Below are 23,675 nucleotides of genomic sequence, written 5' to 3'. Positions count from 1 at the left end.
TCCCAAGTTCTTCCCAAATTCCCCAGAGAAAGTGAAATCCCATGAAGTCCACCTTGGTGACCATTCTAGTAAAAGGTTAGTGTGGAAAGCAGCAAACCCTACAGAGCTCAGGGATTCTCCATTATCTCTCTCTGCCCTCATCGACTGAAACTAAAGCTGCACCTACTTCTAGAGCCTATATTCTGACTGCCACTAAACCAAAATGAAACAGTTCTGACCTCTCCGGTGCTTACACAACCAGGGTGGGTAGGAAGGCTGCTGGCTGGAGCCCAGAGTAGCGAACAGCATCAGTTTCCTTCAGAGGCGACCATCACCCAGGAACACTCAAGGTCCACATGATTCCACATAACATACGAAAGTACACACACGCAAAAAATCTGTCTCAGGATGTCTTGAAAACTATTTAAGAACTGGGGCCACTGCCTGGTCAGTCTGAGAGAACAACAGAATTCCCTAAGCCAGGGGGACACAACATGAGGTGAAGGAACCCTCCACATAGCAGGGAACAAGGAGTGGGGACTTAGAAGGATGACCCAGAAGCTTCAAGTCACAGAAACACACATTTATATCAGGCCTACATAGGTGAATAAAGCAAATTATTAAGGAAGAAAGCATGTCATCTGTTCCAGGATAAATGGCTTATTTAAATTGCACAGAGTGTAAAGCTTTCTATAAAAACAGAGATCAAGTACACAAGTGAAAACAGAAGTACAGTACAGACCACTTTTAGGCCAACATTTCCATGTCAGAATCAGCATTTTTGAGACTCAGGCTCTGGGAGGATGGAGAATTTGGAATCAAATGCTATGCAGTGAGGAATTTCCCAGAAGCAGACAAGCTGACACAGATGTTCCAACTCAGACACCGAGATCCACCCAGAGAGCCGCCAACAGATAGCAATAGAACTTGCCTCTCACAGTGATAACAAACCAGAAAATGTGAAATCTTACTTACGAATATCTCGAAAATGGATAATGAGCCTGGCCACGAGGGAAAGGTATTCGTCCTAAAAGTAAAAACAGGAAGCAGTTTAAATCCCAAATGGAGAAGCATAGCCATGTGACTCTTCCATCCCACCCCCTCAACCCTGGCCAACCAGAGGTTCTTCCTTCAAGGCTGCTGGCCTCTGGGGCCAACTGAGATGGCTGCAGTCATTCAGCCCAGCTCAGCCTCCTCTGGAATCCATCTCTCAGAGGAGAGCTGTCAGTGCTCTGCTCTGCTGCTGATAAAAGGCACAAAGAAACAAAGAAAGAAAGGTACAGAGAGCCTTCAAAAGGCAGCTCCTCCAAACAAATGGAAAAATCATTCAGCTGAGAGTCACCTCAAGTCCCTTCTTGTCACAGAGGGCAAAATCAGGTCCAGAGAGGACAAGAAGGTGTCCTAAGGTCAAGGCCTATCAGAAGCAGAAGTGTACAGGCTACTGCTGTCTTTACACTACTGGTATGGAAGAGCTTTTGTTTTTAATGACCAGCCTGTTGCTGCCTTTCCCTTGCTGATGTGGTATGTGCACACAAATCTGCATGGGGCACCCCTGGCTGTGCCTGCTGGGAATCCATGTTTCACTGCTAGCTACACAGGCAAGGGAGGGAGCAAAATGCTACTCAAAGGTGTCAGGTAAAAGCCACTGACTGCCAAGGCCCTGCCTAAGCTGCCACATTTCTGGAACTGCCCAGAAGGGCCTGCCTTCCACTAACTGTCCTGTGGGCACTCAAGGGTATTCTGGGAAATCACTACCGAGAAGGATGTCTGAGTTAAAATCTTATTTCAGAGAAGCATGCTTCTTCTCCATTAGAAATACCCATCCTTCTAACAAGGCAGCCCAGAAGGGGGAAGCTCTTATTCCTATGCTGCTGCACAATCATCCTCCTAAGTCACTGTGGTGCTGAGGGTCCACTAGACAGAAGACAGCAGAGAAAAGGGACAAGAAAATAAACATGAATTGGGTGTGGGTTAAAACCTAAAGATATTGTATTTACATCATTATCACTCTTCACCTATTTCCACACTCCACCCCACTGCTATTTTTCAGCTAGGGTAATTAGAACAGGACAACAGGAAGGAGAAAAGGACCAGTGGAAAGAAGCTGGGAGGAATTGCTGAGGAGATGAAGGTAAAAGAAGGCACTGCTGGAGCATAGAGAGCCTCAGGGGGTTCTGTCAGTACTCCAACTTTTAATGGCCCCAATAATTTCTAGTAGGAAAGACAACAGCTAGGGGTAGAAGGGACCCCCATACATACTCAGTTGCCTACCAATGCCACGTACTGAAAGACCTGGGAAGTGGAAGCAATAGAACTGTAGGAGCCAAAGGAAACCCGGGAATGGAAACGAGGCAGTCAGGTCTAGGGGGAGAGAACTTCGAAGTCAGCCAGTCCACATCTGACCTCTCATTAGGGGACTGGACTACCTTGTAGGTCTGCCATACCTTGAAAGAATCTGTTGAGTTTTCTCTATTATCATGAAAGAAAAACAGGTTTACGTAGATATAAGACATGAGAAACGATGCTCAAGAGCATGTCCCTAATGCCTTCTGCACAGAAGCAGATCCTAGTTACACCCACTGCCAGTAGTCAGATGAGTAGATGTTACCATGCTACAGTGCCTACTTCCACCTGCCACTCCTGGCCCAGACCTGGGAAGCCATCAAGGTCTAGTCCAGCTCTGCAAATTTGAGGCTGGGTAGAGGACAACAGATGCCTTGTGTGAAAAAGGGTCAGTAAGTCACCCTGATGGTAAAGAAACCTTCTAATGGATGAAACACATTTTTTATGTTCTCCCAAAAGCAAGTCACCCAAGAATATGTGGAGCTAAGTCTATGGGTCAGTTCTAGCATCTGATATTGCACTGCTGATCCCGCAGGGCTGGGCTATCTTTTACGGCCCCAGCTGCTTATTTTCTGCTGTGAATGATGGTACCTAACTTATCTCCCTACGGGTGAGAATTTCCAGTCCCTGTCCAGACAGAGAGATAATGGTACTCCCTTGATCCAAAGCACCCTATTTGTCATAATGGTCCCAGAAAAAAGGGCAAGGGCAGGTAACTACTACCTTATCTTCCCTCCAACTCCTCTGCTCATTATCAAAATTTAAAGTGTCTAGGCTACACCCAAGTCTGTTATTATAAGACCATAAACAATAATACCATAGAGGCTGGGGTTGTGGCTCAGGGGAAGAGTGCTTGCCTGGCATATGTTAGGCACTGGGTTTGATCCTCAGCACCATATAAAAATAAATAAATAAAAGGAAGGTACTATATCCATTTATAACCCCCCACAAAATATTAAAAAAATAACTCCATAACAAGAGCAGCCAACACTCAAGACACTCACCCCTGACAACACTTCTCTAAAGACTATACATATATCGATGCTTTTAATTACCCCAGCTATCTAGTGCTGCTGATATGCCCAGATCACAGATGAGAAAATGAAAGCATTAAAAAAAAAGCTTGAGGGCTGGGATTGGTAGAGCGCTAGTCTCAAATCTGTGAGCCACTGGGTTTGATTCTCAGCACCACATATAAATAAATAAAATAAAGGTCCGTCAACAACTAAAAAGTATATATTAAAAAAAAAAAAGGCTCAAGGCATCTGAGAGGGTAGCCTAGTGGTACAGCATGTGCTTAACATGTATGAGGCCCCAGGTGTGATCCCTGGCACAACAAAAACACACATATACAAGCTTAAGACTCTGAACACATGCTTGACATGTGCAAGTCTTGCTTGCACAGAGGCTCAAAAATATGCCATGGAGTAAGCCTCAGAGAGTGGGAGAAGACTGCACACTCCTTATAAAATACCATCAACTATGTACTCTGTTACTAAGTGCTGCCTTTTGTGTAAGACCTGGGAAATCCAAATCACTTAAATCTGTCAAAAAGAAATACTGGAAAAATAAAACAAAATCATGGGTAAACAATAAAAGAGTAAATGGGCTGGAAATGAGCCTTTTCCAAACCTACTAGTCTTTACCATGAAAACATGTAAATCTTTCACCACTGAAAAGATAAAACAGAGTGGTGGCACATACCTATAATCCCAGCAGCTCAGGAGGTTGAAACAGGAGGATCCCAAGTTCAAAGCCAGCCTCAGCAACTTAGACCCTAAACAACTCAGTGAGACTCTGTCTCTAAACAGAATATAAAAAAGTTCTGGGGATGTGGCTGAGTGGTCATGTACCCCTGAGTTCAATTGTTGGTACCAACCCAAAAAAGGAAAAAAAAAAAGCAGCACAATTCCCCCAAAATTCAAAAATCAACCAAAACAAATGAGTTAACTATCAAATCAGTGGTAGAAACATACAGGGAAAAGAATTCCTTTAAGTAGTTTAAAAAAAAAAAAAACAGGAAACAAAAAACCTAAACATGCTACAAGGATACATTTTTAAAGGACAAAGCTGCAAAATAATCTCAAACTTTTAGTCCACAATTTGTTACCATTTATTCTGAAACCCCTTGAGAGTAAAGCAAGCAATTATGCTAATGATATTGAAAAACAAGATGTTCATTGTAACAGAAAAGACATGGTTTAAAACCAAAGTAAAAATCCTGCAAAAGAAATCTGAATTGGAAACATCACTTTAATATAAGCTGGCTTTTTTTTTGTCTTTCTTTTAATTTTGAAACAGGGTCTCATGAAGTTGCTGAGGCTAGCCACAAATCTGCAATCTTCCTGCTTTAGTCTCCCGAACTGCTGGGATTACAGGTATGCACCACCACACCTGACTTATGGGGCATTTCTGTTATTTCAAAAACATGTATTTCTTAGTTCTATTCACAAAAAGGCCCAAAAGCAATGAGCAGAGCTGAGTCCACAATTGCATGCACTGAATGCCATTTTACCCTCAAAAAATGACTCAGGGATCCTTGGAGGAACAGGCAATCCCAGGGCCTAAATACCAGCAATCTAGAAAAGACTACAAGGGTTATGTAAGGAGCCCTAAAAGTGCAGGGGGCATGGGAGCTACCACTGAAGGAGGACAGGACCATGTAAACATCAACGCAAACTACTACAAAGAACTGAAACACACCAAATACACATCCCTGAAGTTAAAATGTTGCTCAAAGAAGAGAACCCATCTGTGGCCCACTGAGGGCACTCTTTGTCCTGGAAGGAATAATAACAGCATTCATGGTGGTCTAGAACAAGTAATATTAAAAAAAAAAAAAAAATTCCTCCCTGATGATAGATAATGCTTCTTGACAAAAACAAAAAACAAACAAACAAACAAACAAAAAACCTCCATGTAATAAATATGGAAGAGCCGGAATTAAAGACAGTTATCATTCTGCAATCCTTAATTAAACAATAGAATTATTGGATAATGGAGAACTTTTCTAGGAGTCATGCTGCCACCCCTCTAAACCCCCAACAACTGTGCCTCACTGAAGCATCAAGTCACCCAGAAATATCAGAAAAGGTCATCTTGGGTCCATTCTTGCTAACAAGACTGTACCCTCTGTTCTTTCATTCTAGAACCCAGTTCACAATGAGGGGGCAGGCAGGAGTGAGAGACCTTGCAGAAGACTGCTGGGCTGTTTTTTTTCTACAGGCTAAGAGAGGCCTGAGGAGAGAACAGACCCTCATTTGGATCCTGATTCAAATAAACCAACTGCTAGGAAAAAAACTGCTGAGATATGAAGAAGGCCTTTACGCTGACTGAGGTTGGGTTATTGTTAAGTGGGGCCCTGGTGCATGTCCTGTGTGGAGAAACTCTGCAGTTGCAGACATACAACACCATGAAAGCTGAGACCTGCCCTGAACAATTCAAGAGGGACACAGACAGGCCAAACTGCAACAACTGCAGACTCTACGAGTGTGGACATTTATGACTCTGAAAGTTTTTCTAACATATTTAAAAATCTATCAAACCTCAAGCCAAGGCACCCCAACAACATCCCTTACCCCTACCCACTCAAGAAAACCATGCTGCCCTGACCTTGCTACCAAGGACAGATAGACACATTCTCTACAACTTTCACTGATTCCATTTTTTAAAATATAAAAGTTTTAGCTGGGCATGATGGCATATGCCTGTAATCCCAAAAGCTTGGGAGGCTGAGGCATGAGGATCATAAGTTCAAACTCAGCCTCAAAGCCAGCCTCTGCAAGTTAGCAGGGCTCTGAGTAATTAGTGAGAACCTATCTCGAAGCAAAAACTAAACAAATATATACACACACACATACACACACACACATACACAAATATAATCGTTTTATTGAAATATAATTCACTTTCCATAAAGTCCACCCATTTAAAGTATATCATTCAGTAGTTTAAAATAAATTATATATATTTTAGTTGTAGTTGGATACAATACCTTTATTTTATTTATTTATTTTTAAGTGGTGCTGAAGATCGAACCCACATGCTAGGCAAGTGCTCTACAGCTGAGCTACAACTCCATCAGTAGGCAATCACTAGTCAACTTTCCATCTTTAGTGGGCTAAATAATAGGCCCCAATATAACAGGTCTGATCCCCTGAAACCCTGTAAATGTTTCCTTATTTGGAGAAAGGGTTTTTGCAGATGTGCTTAAGGATCCTGAGAAAGGGGAGTGGCCCTTAACTGCAATCATACGTATCCTCATGAGGTGGTGGCAGAAAGAAATTTTACTCTCAGAGAAGAAGGTGTTGTTAAGGTAAAAAATGTGGAATTTATACACAAGGGAATATTACTCAGCACTAAAAAAATAACAAGATCATGGCATTTGCAGGGAAATGGATGGCATTAGAGCAGATTATGCTAAGTGAAGTTAGCCAATCCCTAAAAAACAAATGCCAAATGTCTTCTCTTATATAAGGGGGGGGGTGACTCAAAACAGAGTAGGGAGGAGGAGCATGAGAAGATGATTACCACTAAACAGGGAAGAGACGGGAGGGAGAAGGATACCCTCATCATTATACAAAATACATATATGATGGTGTGAGGGGGAAGGGGAAAAAAGAGAGAAATGTGTCACAGTAGATTGGGTAGAGAGAGGTGATGGGAGGGGAGGGGAGGGGGGATAGGGAGGGCAGCAGAATACAACTGACACTAGTATTGCTGTATGTATATACATGGCTGTATAATCAATGTGATCTTGCAATCTGTACATGTGGAAAAATGAGAATTCATACCCCATTTGAGTCAAATGTATGATATGTCAAGATCATTGTATTCTCTTGAGCAACTAATAAAAAAAATAGACATTTTACCATATGATGCTGAGTCTTGTAGCCTGCCATGACATATTCATATATCAAGGGACATCAGCAGCTACCAGAAGCTGGAAGATGTAAGGAAAATCGTCCCTGAGAGCCTTTAGAGGGAATACAGACCTACCAACATGGTGATTTTTGACCAATGATATTGATTTTTAGACTTTTGGACTTTAAAATAAGAGAAACTAGATTTGTTTGTTCAAATTATGTATGTATGCATTCATTTATTTATTTACTTTTTTATGACATGGTTTCCTTATAGGAATGGGGATGTAGCTCAGTGATAAAGCAGTCTTGAGCTCAATTCCTAGCACTGCAAAGGAGAAAACAAAACAAAACAAACAACAAAGAAAGCAAGAGAGAATCCAAGTATGCACAAGCCAACAAACGAGCTAAGCATCATGCATCCTTTGATTTGCCCTGTACTTGTTTTTTTCCACAGGTAAATTAGGGAGAATGTTGCTCTCTAGTTGTTTGTAAAATGTTTCTCTAGGGCCTGGATACATTCATACATACAGCTCTTGAAAACTGAACAATTAGAATTTAAAATTAGGCTTGTGAACAAATGTTTACTAAAGGCAGTGCAGAAATCCTGACAGTTACACATTTAGATGAAACTCATCAAAGAAAAGCAACACTGCTGCTAATGGTGATAAGAACACTGGAGCCTCCTTATGAACCAGCAGCACCAAGCACAATCCCAGGACTTTCTAGGAGATCTCAACAGTTAAGAAAATGCTCATCTTGGGCTGAGATTATAGCTCAGTGGTAAAGCACTTACTAGCACATGTGAGGCACTGGGTTAGATCCTTAGCACCACATAAAATAAATAAATTAAATAAAGGTGTTGTGACCATTTAAAATTAAAATATCTTAAAAGAAAAGAAAATGCTTATCTTTTCATGTGTTTACAGCTTCTAATGTATACTTTATGCTTTTATCAGTTTTAAGTATCAGCACTTCTAAAGCCTGAACTCTTGGGCAGGTAAACTCCCTTGATGCAATAGAAATAGCAGAAGATATATTCAGATTCAATGAAAAGCTGAATCTTGGGCTTTTGAGGTCCTTAGAAAGGCTGAAAGTAGACAATAAATATCAGACGAATATTTGTAAATCCCTCCCCCAGTGAATGGCCCCGATTATCTACGCTCTTGCTCATTTATTCCAGCTGGTTGGTAGTTCAGCTCTTGTTCCTCTTTAATTGATTATTCCCAAGTGGCCTGCCAGTTTTTTTTTTTTTTTTTTTTATTTTTTAGTTTCCGGCGGACACAACATCTTTGTTTGTATGTGGTGTTGAGGATCGAACCCGGGCCGCACGCATGCCAGGCGAGCACGCTACCGCCTGAGCCACATCCCCAGACCTGGCCTGCCAGTTTAATGCTCTCTGCATCTTTTGTAAGTGTTCACTTCGGCACTAGTCAATTCATAATATTCGTGAATACACACATACATATACACAAACACATACACATACCTTCCACACACACACACCCCTTGTGTCTCACCCTTACTAAGGCCTCCATCAACTTAGTGAGACCCTGTCTCAAAATAAAATAATAAAAAAAATACAGCTGGAGATGTAGCTCAGAGGTAAAGGGCTCCTAGGTTCAATCCCCAGTTCCAAAATAAATAGATACAGTCTCATGGGGCATGGTGGTGTATACTTATAAGACCTGGGAGATTGAGGTGGGAGGATCACAAGTTTGAGGCCAGCCTCAGTCACTGAGCAAGATCTTGCCTCAAAATAAAAGATAAAAATGACTGAGGATGTAGCATAGTGATAAAGCATCCTTGGGTTCAATCCCCAGTACAAAAAAAAAAAAAAACCCATAAAAATAAATTGTATTCTGTATTGAACATGCATAGCCATTATTCATTATTATTCCCTAGCCAATTCGGTACAATAAGTATTTGCATTAGATTAGGTATTATAGTAATCAAGAGATGATTTAAAGGATACCAGAAATGTGTGCAGTTTTTATGCAAGTATTATACGATTTTATACAAGGGACTTGAGCATCTATGAATTTTGGAATCCTTGGGGAATCCTGGATCCAATCCCTCACAGATACCAAAGAACAACTGTTTAATTTTAAAAAGATCAGGCAAACAGAAATACACCCAGTTCTAGGGGCTGGGGTTGTGGCTCAGCAGTAGAGCAAATTGCCTAGCACATGTGAGGCACTGGGTTCGATTCTCATGAAAATAAATAAAAATAAAGACATTATGCCCATCTATAACTAAAAGAAAAAAAAAAGAGAAACAAACAAACAAACAAAAGGAATATACCTAATAAGCATCTTTCCATACTGCCCCTATAGGTGATGACAGGTGCCAGGACCCCTGACAGCTGAATCTTCCTGAACTATCAGAAGGCTACCTGGAATGCATGGAGTTGTTATTATAAACTATGGCCCACCACCCAGGCATGGCTATTTTTGTTTCCCTTAGCTCCTTCACAAAGAGGAGTCCCATCCATAAAAATTAGTCTTCAAGGATTAAAATGAGTGTCTGAATGTCTTTTGCTTTGCTGGATGGGAGTCAATGAGAAACATGGCTAAAAGCTTCCACTCTGACACCAGACCCCTAGGATTACAACCCAGCTCTCCTCTAACCAGTCACATGATATTTTGAGCAGGGCAATTAGCATGTGTGTGACTGAATTTCCTTGTATGTTGACTGGGAAAATTAATACTGTACCCTCTTTATAGGTCTAAGTGGGGCTCAAGAGATTCACATACATGAAGAACTCAGAAGATGGCCTTGCACGGGGACATCACATTGTACTCTGAAGAGGAGATCTAGCTATGAAACCTAGAGTGAGCCAATGCCAGGATGGGTAGGGCTTTAACTCAGGGAATGAACACTGGAAGCATGTGTCGACTCTGGAAATTTGGTGAATTCTTCTGGAGAAAAACACTCAAGGTTTTCTCTGCCCTGGAGTATACGCTAAACAGCCTAAAGTGCTCATTAGTTCTCCAGTTCTTTTAAAGAGGCATCTTTGGACCTGCAAACATATCAGAATTCCAAGGGAAGGTCATTCTCCTTCTCCGTGACTCACTACCTCAGAGCTCCTCTTGGGTCCACAGAGATATCATTATTCCCTAACTTTTCCCCTGCTCCAGAGTCCTACTTTTTAATTTTTTTTCACAGCTGTTCTACAGGGTCTCAGGCAGCAGGGGAGGTTAAAGTGTGCCTGAGTTGCAATTTTGACCTGAAGACAAATATAGACGGCAGTGCCCAAGTATGTCTGTCTCTGTGAAATGACACAGGAATTTTCCTACACTGTTCTCATAAACATTTCTCTTTCAATTAGCCAGGGCCTCCTTTATAAATTAGGGATTTAGAGCCAACTCAAACAAAGCAAATGGACTGGAATCATTAAGGGGCAGCATAAGTAATTCGATATGCAGTAAATAAAAGACTAAGGCAGAGTGAACAGGGATGGTGAGAGGCTGTTGTGTTTCTAGGCATGTCCTTTGGGATGAAAGGCTTACTCCTCAGCTGCTAGGAAGGTCTCTGAGGTAGTTTCCATTATGGCTAGGCAATAATCACTGGCCACTGGTCACGCCAGAAGGCAAAGGTGATTTTCCCAACCCGGAATCTTCACTGGACTTAACACTTCCTGTATGCAGATGCACACCTATAATCTCAGAAATTAGAGAGGCTGAGGCAGAAGAACTGAAGTCTGAGGCCAACCCTGGTAACTTAGTAAGCCTGTTTCAAAATAAAAAGCAAAAGGGCTGGAAGGGCTGGGGATATAGCTAAATGGTAGAGTACCCTGGGGTGAAATCCCTGACACACACACACACACACACACACACACACACACACACCCTAAAAAAAAAAAAGTCCTGGGGCTGGGGATGTGTCTCAAGCAGTAGTGCTCGAGCGCCTGGCATGTGCAGGGCGCTGGGTTCGATCCTCAGCACCACATAAAAAAATAAAGATGTTGTGTCCACCAAAAACTAAAAATAAATATTAAAAAATTCTCTCTATCTCTCTTAAAAAGAAAAAATTCCTATATCCAAACCTCTGAGGGCTGGCAGCTCCCACTTCTTTTTTTTTTGAAAGCCAGCCACAGTGCTATAATAAAGTCTGAGCTTTCTGCCACTAAAGATACCAGAGTGGAGGCCATACTGGGAAAAGTGACAAGCAGTCACCTGAGTGAAGCCTTTATGGACCTTCCAGACTATCCCAGCTACCCGCACTAAGCAACCACATGAATGAGATGTCAGAGAGAAACCTGAACAGTCCAGCTGGGCAATTCCAATTGCTCCTGCTCCTGACTCACAGAATCAGGAGAAATAACTCCCTGCTTCATGCTATTAAGTTTTGGAGTTTGTTTGTTATGAATAAACAATAAACAGTGCTTAACAATGTCTATATTTTTAAAGCTGAGACGGTCAGTTCAATAAGCCTCATCGGAGTTCTTTTAATTTTAAGAAAATACAAACTAACAGAATCAGTAAAATATCCTATCCCCCAAATATATAAATAAAAATTTAAAAATTTAAAAAACTTAAAAATATTAAAATGAAAAGATCTACAACTCAATTAAAAAACAGGAGAAGGGTCATGCCTATAATCCCAGCAATACAAGAAGCTGAGGCAAAAGGATTTCAAGTTCAAGGTCAAACTCTCTGGCAAGACACTGTCTCAAAAAAAAAAAAAAAATGCTGGCAACTTGGCTCAGTAGTTAAGCTCTCCTGGGTTCAATTTCTAGTATACCCCCCCCACACCCAAAATAGGCAAAGAATACAAATAGACATCTCTCCAAAGAAAATATACAAATGGCCAACCAGCATATAAAAAGATGCTGAATATCATAGTCACCAGGCAAATGTAAATCAAAAGCACAGTGGATACCATTTCACATTCATTATGATAACTGTTATGGTTTGGAAGTGAGGTGTCCCCTAAAAGCTCACATGTGAGACAATGCAAGAAGGTTCAGAGAAGAAATGACTGGGTGGTTAAGAGTTTCACCCAATTAGTGATTTACTGAGGGGTAAATGAAGTTGTAGGGTATGGCTGGAGGAGTTGAGAATTGGGGTGTGGCTTTGGTGTATATATTTGTATCTGGAGAGTAGAGTCAGTCTATTTCCTGATCAGGGCTGCTTTCCTCTGTCACACACTCTGCTATGATGTTCAGCCTCATCTTGAGCCCCGAGAAATGGAATCAGCCTTCTATGGATTAAGACCTCTGAAACTGTGAACCCCCAAATAAACTCTTCCTCCTCAATAACTATGCTGGTTGGGTCCTTTAGTCACAGCAGTGAAAAAGCTGACTAAAACAATGACTACAATAAAAAGGACAATAATAAGTGTTGGGGACAAAGGAAACCTAATAAGCTTCTGGTGGGTTCAAATGGTACAGCTGCTTTAGAAAACAGTCTTGATAGTTCCTCAAAAAGTTATACATGGAGTTTTCATGAACCAACAACTCCACCCCTAGGTATGTATCCAAAGGAAAGGAAAACTTTGTCTACACAAAAACTTTTACAATGGGCTAGGGATGTAGCTCAGTAGAGAAGCACTTGCCTTATATGCTCAAGGCCCTGAGCCCTGAGTTCTACCTCCAGCACCACACATACACACCCTACAAATATTTTACAAGAATATTTACAGCAGCATTATTCATAATAGACAAAAGTGTAAATAATCCAAGTCCATCGACTGATAAGTGGAGGTTGGTGTGTGTATGTGTGTACATACGCACGATCTACCCATCCACAGACAGAATGTTATTCAGCAATAAACATAAATCAGGTATCTGCTGCTATAACATGGTTCAGTCACACACCAAAAATAAATAAATAAATAAAAATCCCCAGGAATCTTTTTTTTTTTTTTTTTTAAAATAGTGCTTGGGATCAAACCTATGACCTCAGGCATGCTAGGCAAGTACTTTAACAATTAACTACAGGCCAGTCCTGTATGACTACATTTATATGAAAAGTTCAGAATGGAAAAATCCATAGCAACAGAAAGTAGAAAAGTGGTTGCTAATGAGTGGGGGGAATATAAAGTGTGACTGCTAATGGTCACCAAGTTTCTTTTGGAAAAATATTCTAAAATTAGATTACAGTGATAGTTCACATAATTCTGAATATCCTAGGCAATTGAACTGTTCACCTTAAACAGGTGAACTGTGGAGTATATGAATTCAATCTGAATAATGCTCTTAAAAGAAAAACAAAATACTTATTACACATGTTCACAATAGAAGCCACCCTGCCCCACTTCAATATGCATGCTCTTGGGGCTCTTCCTTAAACAACTATGTACTCAAACACATACCACTGTTTCATTTCATTTCATTTCTTCCATTTTGCTTCATTTCTACTAGAAGGGCTCTGCTTTGGGGAGAGCCCATGGAGAAAGCAAGACAATCATATGAAGCCCAATGTAGAAATCCTTCTACCCACTCCACCTATGCTGTCCCAGGGCTCAGATCTTAACCATTATTTCCTGCCTCACTTCACAAAAGGGAATAGGTGCACTTCTATATCCATGCATTAGAGCCTATGGGGCTCAGGGAAGATCCCTGCTGAGCTGAGGCTCAGGAGAGTCAGTGCTTACTCCCAGCATTTCCCATTCCATGGGAACAACAGATTTTGAGGGAGCTCCCTGTAGGATACATAGGGGCTGGCCACAGATTGGAAGATACCAGCAGTGAAGCAAGGGATGCCCACGAAGTATCCTCCTCATTCCATTGACACAGAATGCTGCACACAAAGCCAACTATGTCTGTGATTAATCAGTGAGCAATCAAACAACCCACTCCCTAGGACCCTAGCAGAGAGTTCTCAGAATCTGCAACATCCCACTCTCTGAACCTCTCTAACAAGGGACTCCACCCAAGGAGACCTTACCCGGGTCTTGGCTTTCAGGAATACATGGCTTTCCATATCCTTGCTAGATTTACTGTGGGCCACACCAGCTTTCCTCATGGCATCCTCACTGAAACACAAAAGAAGAGATATTTACACACAATAGCAAGTCTTAGCCATCAGGCCCTTCATGGTAGCTGCCCCTGGGAGGATCAGGTGCTGTTCCCAGAATGCAGCCTCACTGAGGTCCCATCAAGACATGTAGGGAGGGATGCTCAACAGAGCAATGACAGAAAGCTTAACAAGAGAGTAAGAGGACAGGGCCATGAGAAAGAAGGAATAGGAAAGGTGGTCACTATGAAGCAAAAGCAAGCCACTGGCATGACGGGAAAGGGGACTTGTTCCTTAGAGACTGCTCACCACCAACACAAAATCAAGCATGCATTAGACCATTGGGTGGCCAGCCAGTCTCTACTTCCTGCCCTCTGAGAGACCTGGGTGCCTACCCAAACCTGCCACTGAGCACAATGGAACCTCAGTTTCAGAATGTTCCTCTGTAGAGTGAAGGGGCCCACAGAAGTCATCTCTCAGTTCCTCCCAAGGAAAGGGTCCCTATGTGGAACAATTCATGTTCTCCTAACATGACCAAAGAGACCCGCCCCAAATTCAACAGCTTATAGCTGGGGACAGAAGGAGACAGATCACATGAATGTGAAAAACATCTTCAAAACACATTTACTAACAGAGGTACAACAAGAGAAAATATTACTAAAAGTTTTATACCACACTGCTGCTCCTGGTTATAAAGAATTATGCACATGAGCTAAACTCAGTTTTCCCTTGAATGACAGCATACACTACCCTCCTCCATGCCTGCACACACATGTATGCACACATGCATAACACAAACACACAGAGAAAGAACAGGTATGCATTGCTAGAAAGGAAGAAACACGATAGCAGGCTTGAGCTGGGCATCTATCTCCCAAGAGACACGATGCTCTGTTCTGTTCACAGTCTGCCTTCTTCCCTATAGTGTAGGTCTTCTTCCTGCCTGTTTTCCCAGCACTGGACTTGTTAATAAACAAACAAGACTTGTCAGGGCTCTGTGGCCTCACTTGAATGGAATAAATAAACCAGTCCAGTCCAGCCAGCTGGTGCTTGAAAACACCCTCACCACTCCAAACCCAAACAGTGTACTAAAGAATGTGCATATGGGGCTGTAGCATCACCCTTGTGATCTTAAAGAAATCACAGAAAGAGGGGCTGAGGTTGTGGCTCAGCGGTAGAGCACTGGCCTAGTACATGCGAGTCCCTGGATTCAATCCTCAGTACCACATAAAAATAAATAAATAAAGTAAAGGTATTGTGTCCAATTAAAACTAAAAAATAAATATTAAAAAAAATCACAGACAAGGGGCTGGGGTTGTGGCTCAGTGGTAGTGTGCTTGCCTACCATGTATGAGGCACTGTGTTCGATCCTCAGCATCATATAAAAAAATAAAGTTATATTAAAAAAAGAAATCACAGATAGGAGGCTTCATGCTAAGAGATGTACAAACCTGTTTTAATGTAAATAAAAATAAAACAATGTTGACCCGTTGTTGCACTATTAGATCCTTCATTCAACAAGCATGGTTGGAGTCCCTACCTCTCCTGTTTCCTAAAGCCCACAGCAGAAATCTGTTGCTGCCAAGTGAGGCAGCAACAGGTTCCTGCTTGCAAGGCATCCAGGGGTGGAGCAGAAGCATGAGTGGAAAAGTCCACAGGTTCACAAGAGAAGTGAGAGGAATGATATAAAACAGTAACATGAGAACCAGCCCACATGTAACGCAGGATCAGATTTACAGGTAAGCACAGCAAAGGCACAACATAGGCAAGAGGGCTGGTGAGGACCTGGTGTGCACAGCTGAGGCCAGCATGGCACAGACACTTCACACTGGAAATGGACATGTCACCTGACAGGATTTAAGAATCATTTTCAATAGGATAAGTGACACAGCACATCTCTGTAACTCACCCGTGACCCCAAGCCCTACAAGTTCCTCTTTCCACTTTCTGACAGCAGTGTCAAGAGGGACTGGGAGGTAACTCAACCACACAGGGACTTAGAAGGGGATGAGGGTCACAGAGCCATGGACTAATAGGAGGTCCAAAGGAAGTAGAGCAGAAATAGCAAACATTTGTTGTCTAGCAGCACAGCCTGGAGGCTTCCCAAGAGGGAGCAGAAGGCCATGGCCAGTGGCAGTGTAGCCGGGTCACTAGATATGAACACAGGAGAAGAAAAGGGGGTACAGAGGAGCTTGAGGGGGAACATGGTCACAGAGATAGGCTCTGTGCTAGAGAGCACCAGTCACTGAAGGTTAAGCCAGGCTAGTAAGAGCATCCCTTCCAGGCTACCACCAGTCACTTTAGTCATAGTGAGCAAATTGGCCAGTTCCAGATGACAAGGTGCATTTCCACTGAAGCAAAGACAACTGGCATGTGGTCAGAGTCCAGACCCAGAATACAGCTTACTGCAATAGTTTTGAGGTAGTGGGATGACCATGACTAGGCCAAAGAAGCATGTTTGATGAACAGTGGGCAAAGTACACTGAATGCCAGAAGACACACTGGAGGATGCCCTATTCTGCCAGGGTATTGTCAGAGATGATGTGGACAGTGTGGGCACCAACTATTAGTGACTCAGAACTGGAGGAGCACTGACCTGGCAAAAGGCCAGAAATAAGCCTATCCTGACAAGCCAGAAAATGCCTCTCAACAGCAGGAAACAGAAAGAGGAAAATGGGTAGGTCATTACTGCCATGAGCTGCAAAGGAAGGGTTGTTGCATGGGCTCTAGAGAGCTAAGGAGGAAGGCACTCCATGTGTCAGGTTTCTTCAGGGCAGCCCAGTACCTTCTCATTCCCATGTCCCTTCCACAGTGCCTGCCCAGAGAGCTTCTTCATGTTTGATGGCTGAAGAATACATACACACACACACACACACACACACACACACACACACGTGTGTGTGTGTGTGTGTGTGTATGTGTATTCCATCTGCTATTATTGGTATTTATTTATTTTTATGAGGTGCTGAGGATCAAACCCAGTACCTGGTGAACACTCTACCACTAAACCACAACCCCAGCCCCTGCCGGGGTTTAAGTGTTTTAGCTCGTTTCTAATCTAAAGATCATAAAATAGAAGACAGGCCAAGCAGAAAGCAGATACTTCTGCCTGTTAATATCTTACTCCACCATCAGCAGATGCCAATCTTGGCTCCCTGGCTATCTTAGTATTTAGTCAGAGGCCCCTGTTCCTTGGGCACTGATTGCAAAGGCTCCACAATTCACACTAGGATTCTCCCTTCTGCAATCTGGCCCCTCAAATGCCAACAAGAGACTATGGTCAGGACCTGTTTACCTTGAGAATAGCACCAGCTTTGGTCAAGATCCCCTTCCACTCACCAACCCTAGAATGCCTCCTGACCACCTGGACCCAAATGACAACTCCTGTATACTCTAAAAACAAAAGTCTTCCTGCAACTGTCAATAAACAGAAGTAAATGAAGTTAAACTATCTCACCAGGCACAGTGGTACACACACATAAACTCAGGGACTTGGGAGGCTGAGGAAGGAGGATTGCAAATTCAAGGCCAGCCTCAGCAACTTAGCAAGACCCTGACTCAAAATGAAAGAGAGAGAGAAAGAGCTGGGGGAGGGGGCAGGGAGGCGGAGAAAGAGAGGGAGAAACCATCTTACAAGAAGAAATCCCCAAACAGAGCAGAGTATAACAGTAAGCTTTTTCCCTACACAATAAAGGCTGGAGGTCAGTGCCCGACAAGGGTTTTCAGGCCAGGGGAGGTCAAGGAGCAAACTGATGTCAGCTCACAAGGCTAGACCCTAAGTGGCTGCCCTACCACATCCTGACCAAAATTGACTATGTGTTCATAGAATATTAGGTGACCATCAAAGAACTGGAGGCTGCAAGGATGGTGTTAGAACCAGGTAACACAGGGGTTTAGAGTCATTCCCTGACTGCAACCAGCCAGCCCTCTTAAAATGGACATATGCATAGACACTAGCTCAAGAGCACATGGCCCTTTCTATAACCCAAGCTGTACAAGCTCGCCTTTGAGCCAAGGACTAGCTTCCTCTTGGTCAAGGTTCAGCTAGTATCTGATTTTGACCAGAGCCTCAGAGGACAAATCCATCATTATAGGACTGCAACTCCACCTTCTAGTGAGTTTGAGGATGTCCTTACTGGCCAGACCTGCCTGGAACATAGTAGGTCTTAAAAACACTGCCTGACCCTGCCTGATTAGCTAGCAGTTTCACATGAAGAAAACCTCTTGACATCCTCATCTCTCTGCACCAAGTGCCCATGCCAGACACATGAGAACTCCCTTCACTTCCTCAATGCCACTTCCAACCCCTTAAAGTTCAAACTTGCCCTATCTCCCATCACAAAAGTGGCAATTCCTCAATGGGTCTTGGTCTCTAGTTTCTACCAACAACCTTGACCTACTCCACTCAAGTCACACAACTACCAATAAGTGTAGAAAGGAGCCACACTATGTCCCTGCCTGCCTTGAAGACCTCCTACTTTGTTCCTTATCAGTGTTCCCCAGGGCCCTGGGAACAGTGACTGGCTGCTATGCACACTGCTTGAACATTGTACCAGCCTTGTTGGGACCTCCCACCTGCCGCCCCTGCTCTCTGCCTCACAGAAACCCTGTAGTCATCTGTGAAACATCCTGTAGGAATCACTGGTTCCTGTCTGTTGGTCCCACTATACTATCAATACCCTAAGGGCAGAAACAAGGGCATCCACCTCAGGGTTGGATAACAGGCCATGCACATTCATGGGATATGATATGTAAAAGTAAAATACAACATGGCAGGCACAGGGGGAATCAAAACCCAAACAAGCACATCCAAGTAGTGAAGGTCAGGGTGATTGGGGAATGGCATGTACTAGGGTGGGTGGAGGCACAGGGCAGCTGGGCCTGGAAGGAAGTAGGCAGAGTAGGAAGGGCATGGACTTTAATTCTAGTCTGGCCACTGCCTAGCTCTGGGTATTGAATTACTCCATGCATCCAAATATGGCATCTCTAGAGACCTCTGAAGAGCTGAAGATAGAAGAATGGTGCACACAGAGACCACAGTGTGAGGCCCAGCTGGCACAGCTTCTGTCCAGCATGGGCCTGTTGTTCCCTGTATCTAAATTTGAAAACCCAATTTATCAATGAGAATCCTGACTTAGTTCTTGTTATCTAAATCACTGTATGATAAAAAAAAAAACAAAACCAGAAAACCAAGTCAAACTGAATGCCTTGGGAGAATACATATGGACATAAAACTCAAGGTGTGCTAATGCTAGTGAGGCCTATGATAAGCAGGCCCTGCTCTGGGCTGGCTGCCAGTCTATCCCCAAACCCAAGTCACAGTGTTACTGTGTCTTCCCTGCAAAGGCTGCTCTCAGGATGATAGCAGTTAATTTCTAAGGTACTTGGACACACAGGAAACACTAAGTTTATGTTAAAGAAGTCAGAGGGCTGGGAGAGTAGCTCAGTGGTAGAGTGCTTGCCTCACATGGGTAAGTCACTGCGTTCAATCCTCAGCACCGCATAAAAATAAGTAAAATAAAGGCATTGTGTCCCTCTTCAACTAAAAAAAAGAAAGAAAGAAGTCAGAAAACAACCTGCTAGATGGTATAGTAAGACAACATTCCAAAACAGAGCCACTGCACAGTGATTTGGTGTTGCTCCTTTCCAGGTGGTGAGGAACTAGCAAGTACCTGTGGCCCCCTTGGGCAGGGTTGCTCCCCTACTGGTACTCTGAGTCACCTGGCACATAAAATCACAATGCCAGCTCCACAGCAACTGGAGGGAAGGGCATTCCCACAGGTACAAGGATAGCTGGCTTCCCCTTACCCCTGCTCCCTGATCCTTGATTTTTTTCTTTCAAACTCCACTCCGAGGGTCAGAGTTCCCAATGAAGGGCTCTTTCACTTCTCATGAGGCCTCTTCGATCCTACTTTCTCCACTACTCTTCGATCCTACTTTCTCCTGGCATTGCTGGTTCCCTTTCCCTGGTTGACCTTCTTCCCCACTACTGAAGGGATGCATGAATTCTCAAGAGCGTCTACTGGTCTGGTCTCCTGCGAGTACATAACACAAGAAGATTCTGTTTTTCCTGGATCACTGACTTACCTGCCTGACCTTAGAACAAGAGGCTTTCTCCCATCCATTTGTGTGAAAGATGTTATGTTCTTCCCAAAGGAAACCTCTGTGGGTTTCTTCTAATTCTAAGAACTACAACACTCATGAGTCAATGACCTCTGGTGGTACAGGAGGAATTTCTGCCAGTCCCACCTCACCCCATTAAAGTGGCCAGCTGGTAAATTGCCACCTGTATATGAAGACAGTCTGTTTCCTCACACAAAACAGAAGCCTGGCTCTTGCACATGGGATCCTTCACCCCAAGTATTTAAAACCTCAAATCATAAGGTATTCTAGAAGACAACAGAGGATGTTATATAATATCAGGATGATGAAGGTTTTCCTAGCCATGTCACCAGAAGTAGACCCCATAAAGGAAAAAAGATTTTGCCATAGTAAAAAAGATGTCTACCACCTTTATACCACTGATCAATAGGAGAAATAAGGGAAAGGTGTCTCTAATATTCAGTGTTTTCAGTTGCTCAAGTCCAGCCCTGGCATTTGAGACAGTGGCTCTGGCAATCTAATTTCCTTATGTGCTATTCCTGAACTCCCTTCCCACTTCACACCATGTGTAACCAATCCATCAGGAGACCACTGGAAGTTTACTCTTTGGAAAAGCATAAACTGGAGAGGGAGATCAGTCTACCCAGTTGAGAAGGCAGTTAGGATACAGAGAGGGCTGACTCAGTGACCTAATCCACACTAACAACAGAGATCTGCCTTCCAACCAGCCCTTTCCCTGTGTCTGGAAGACTATGCCCTGGAGGAAGGACTCAGATATAACCTGTACCCAGACGAGCCTCTAGCAAAACTTCAGTTAACAAGCTTCACCTGCTGAGAGACCACTTGGCCTCAGCCTTGGAGTACACCTCTTAAGAGTGCAATGTCAACCAGGAGCTAGTGGACGCCCTAACACGCAGATAAAAACATCAGAAGAAGAGAGTAAATAGGAGGTAAAAGAAACTCAGCAGAGGGGCTGAGGCTGTGGCTCAGCAGTAGCGCATTTGCCTGGCATGTGGCATGTGAGGCACTGGGTTCAATTCTCAGCACCGCATATAAATAAATAAATAATAAAGTTCTCTCAATAACTAAAAATAAATATTAAAAAAACTCAGCAGAAAAAATAAAATGTAGAAATAGAGATAAGATTGTGCTGCATTCACTAAAAAAGAAAGAATCCTATAAAAAAGGAAAAGTTAGAGATAATTTGGAGGAAATCAGCAAGAGAGCAGAGCTCAAAGACAAAGAAATGGATAAAAGAAAAGGAGAAGGCAGCCCAAAGAGCCAACATTCACACATTAGAGTCAGCTTAAAAAGTGAAAAGAATTAGATTCCCCTAAAATGTCTTAGAGGAACTTCCCCCAAAGGGCAGCACTTAAGTTTGGGGAACATGGTAGATCATCCTGAGGCTCAGCACCACAGACCCTTAAGGTGAAGAACTCAGCTGGCATAGCAGTGGAACACGCATCTAAATTCTCCAGCATACTGGGTGTACTAGTGGTGCATGCTTCTAACTGCAGCTACTTGGGAGGCTGAGGATCACCTGAGCCTAAGAATTTGATGCCAGCCTGGGAAACACAGAGAAGCTGCACCTCCAAAAAGGAAAGAAAAGAAAGAAGGCAATTAAATCTTGAGAAGTCAAAATGCACCCAAACTGGCATGGTCTCTGGAAAGTTAACTCCCATGAGCATTTTTCCAGGAAACTAGAAGAATAAGAAAGGGAACCACCAAGAATGAGACACAGAATATAAGAAACAAGGGCTGGGGATGTGGCTCAAGTGGTAGCGAGCTCGCCTGGCATGCATGCGGCCCGGGTTCGATCCTCAGCACCACATACAAACAAAGATGTGTGTCTGCCAAGAACTGAAAAATAAATATTAAAAAATATATATATAAGAAACAAGAAACAAAACACATATAAACTACAGTCTGGAGCTGTGCAAATGGAGAGATAAGACCAATGAGAACTGTCCTCATCATACCTGTGGCCACTACCTGAATAGCTCCAGAAAGGTGGTTTTGGGAAAGAACTATAACTGACATAGAGCTCATCATATAGAGCCTGGGGAGAACTGCTGAGAAGCAACTGAAAGATATCAGAAGAATTAGCAACAGGCACACAGAAAACTGGGCAGGTTTATTTCTATTTTTTTTTTTTTTTTTTGCAATACTAGGGATTGAAACCATGGTGGGTCCTACTCTCAAGAGTTTACAGAATCCTCATTGATGCATGCTAACATGACATTCACAGATTAGGTGTGTGTGTGTGTGTGTTACTGAAGCTTGAACTTGGGGTCTCACACAGACAAGGCAACCACTCTATCAGCAAGCTACACTCCCAGTCCTTTAGATTTTATTTTAAAACAGGCTCCAAATTGCCCAGGTTGGCTTGAATTTGCAATCATCCTGCCTCAGTCCCAAAGACACTGGAATTACAAGGAGTGCACCACCACTCCCCACTAAAACTGGGCAGTTTTTAAAATACATTTTTCCCCCTGGGGGAAGTGGGAAATGATCAACTGCAGAATGCCACTATGCTCAGCTGTATCATTTGTGTAGGCATAAAATGTGAACATTCATTACTAATTTACCCAGAAAGTAAAATAGTGGGAGGATGAGGGAGGAGAAGCAGAGATAATAGCAGTGTATAGGGAATATAGTGCAAATCAACAACAGATAATTCAAAACATTCATAAAAGTGATATCAAGGTAGCAGCATATGCATATTACTGAAAATCAAGGGCATATGCCAGAAGAAACAGCAAGAGTCAAAGGTGGTCATTGTCTCTGGGGAGGATTCACTGAGTAAGGAACAACTGCAGTGTCTTGTAAAAGTCTTGAATTTTGCAACTTAACATGCATATATTACTTTGACAAAATCTATGGTAAGTAAAAATTAAATGACACAATGTACATAAAAAAGTGTGCCACAGAGATAGGGACCCCAGGAGTTCAAGCTGGAGTCCCCAAATTTCAGAATTTGTTTGACCAGAGCAAATGTGAACTATAATACCTTTTTGATCTTAAGAGGAAAAAAGTGTGCTAAGAGAAATAATAAATGGATGATAGCTATTATTAAGAAAGGGCATGGTAGCTCATGCCTGTAATCCTTAGGAAGCTTAGGAGGCTGAGGTAGGAGGATCACAAATTGAAATCCAGCCTCAGTAGCTTAGCAAGGCCCTACCTACATAACTGAGTGAGATCCTATTTCAGGACTGGCGATGGAATAAAACACCCCTGGGTTCAATCCCCAGGATTAAAAAAAAAAAAAAAAAAGTGTGATTCACCTTTCTAAGCCTTCCTGTTTCTACCAACACTGAAAGAATAGAAATACAAAGCTTCTTCTCCATCAGTTATTCAAGTGGCTGCACAATCAGAGAGTAGGAGTTCATAGGGATAAAGGCCAATGCACCATCCACACACTTGAGAG

The 23,675-nt window shown here is 42.8% G+C and overlaps 1 protein-coding gene across 16 annotated transcripts in view; it reads right to left on the bottom strand.

Moving 5' to 3' along the window:
* Med15 (mediator complex subunit 15) overlaps positions 1-23,675 on the bottom strand; it is a 72,265-nt gene that overhangs the window by 36,050 nt on the left and 12,540 nt on the right. For 14 of the 16 annotated variants that reach the window (XM_078038794.1, XM_005334509.5, XM_005334511.5 and 11 more), the window contains 2 exons: positions 14,078-14,165; positions 955-1,006 (listed from right to left, as the gene is read on the bottom strand). In XM_078038794.1, coding sequence (XP_077894920.1) covers positions 955-1,006; positions 14,078-14,165 — 140 coding nt within the window. Of the gene's footprint in view, positions 1-950; positions 1,007-14,077; positions 14,166-23,675 lie in introns of those variants that run through there. The other 2 variants (XM_040289228.2, XM_021732678.3) reach the window with 2 other exon arrangements.

The sequence above is a fragment of the Ictidomys tridecemlineatus genome, chromosome 2 (assembly GCF_052094955.1).
Source record: "Ictidomys tridecemlineatus isolate mIctTri1 chromosome 2, mIctTri1.hap1, whole genome shotgun sequence".
Classification (NCBI taxonomy): Eukaryota; Metazoa; Chordata; class Mammalia; order Rodentia; family Sciuridae; genus Ictidomys; species Ictidomys tridecemlineatus.
Note: the sequence above shows the minus strand (reverse complement) of the source record. Positions and strands in the feature narration are given on the sequence as shown.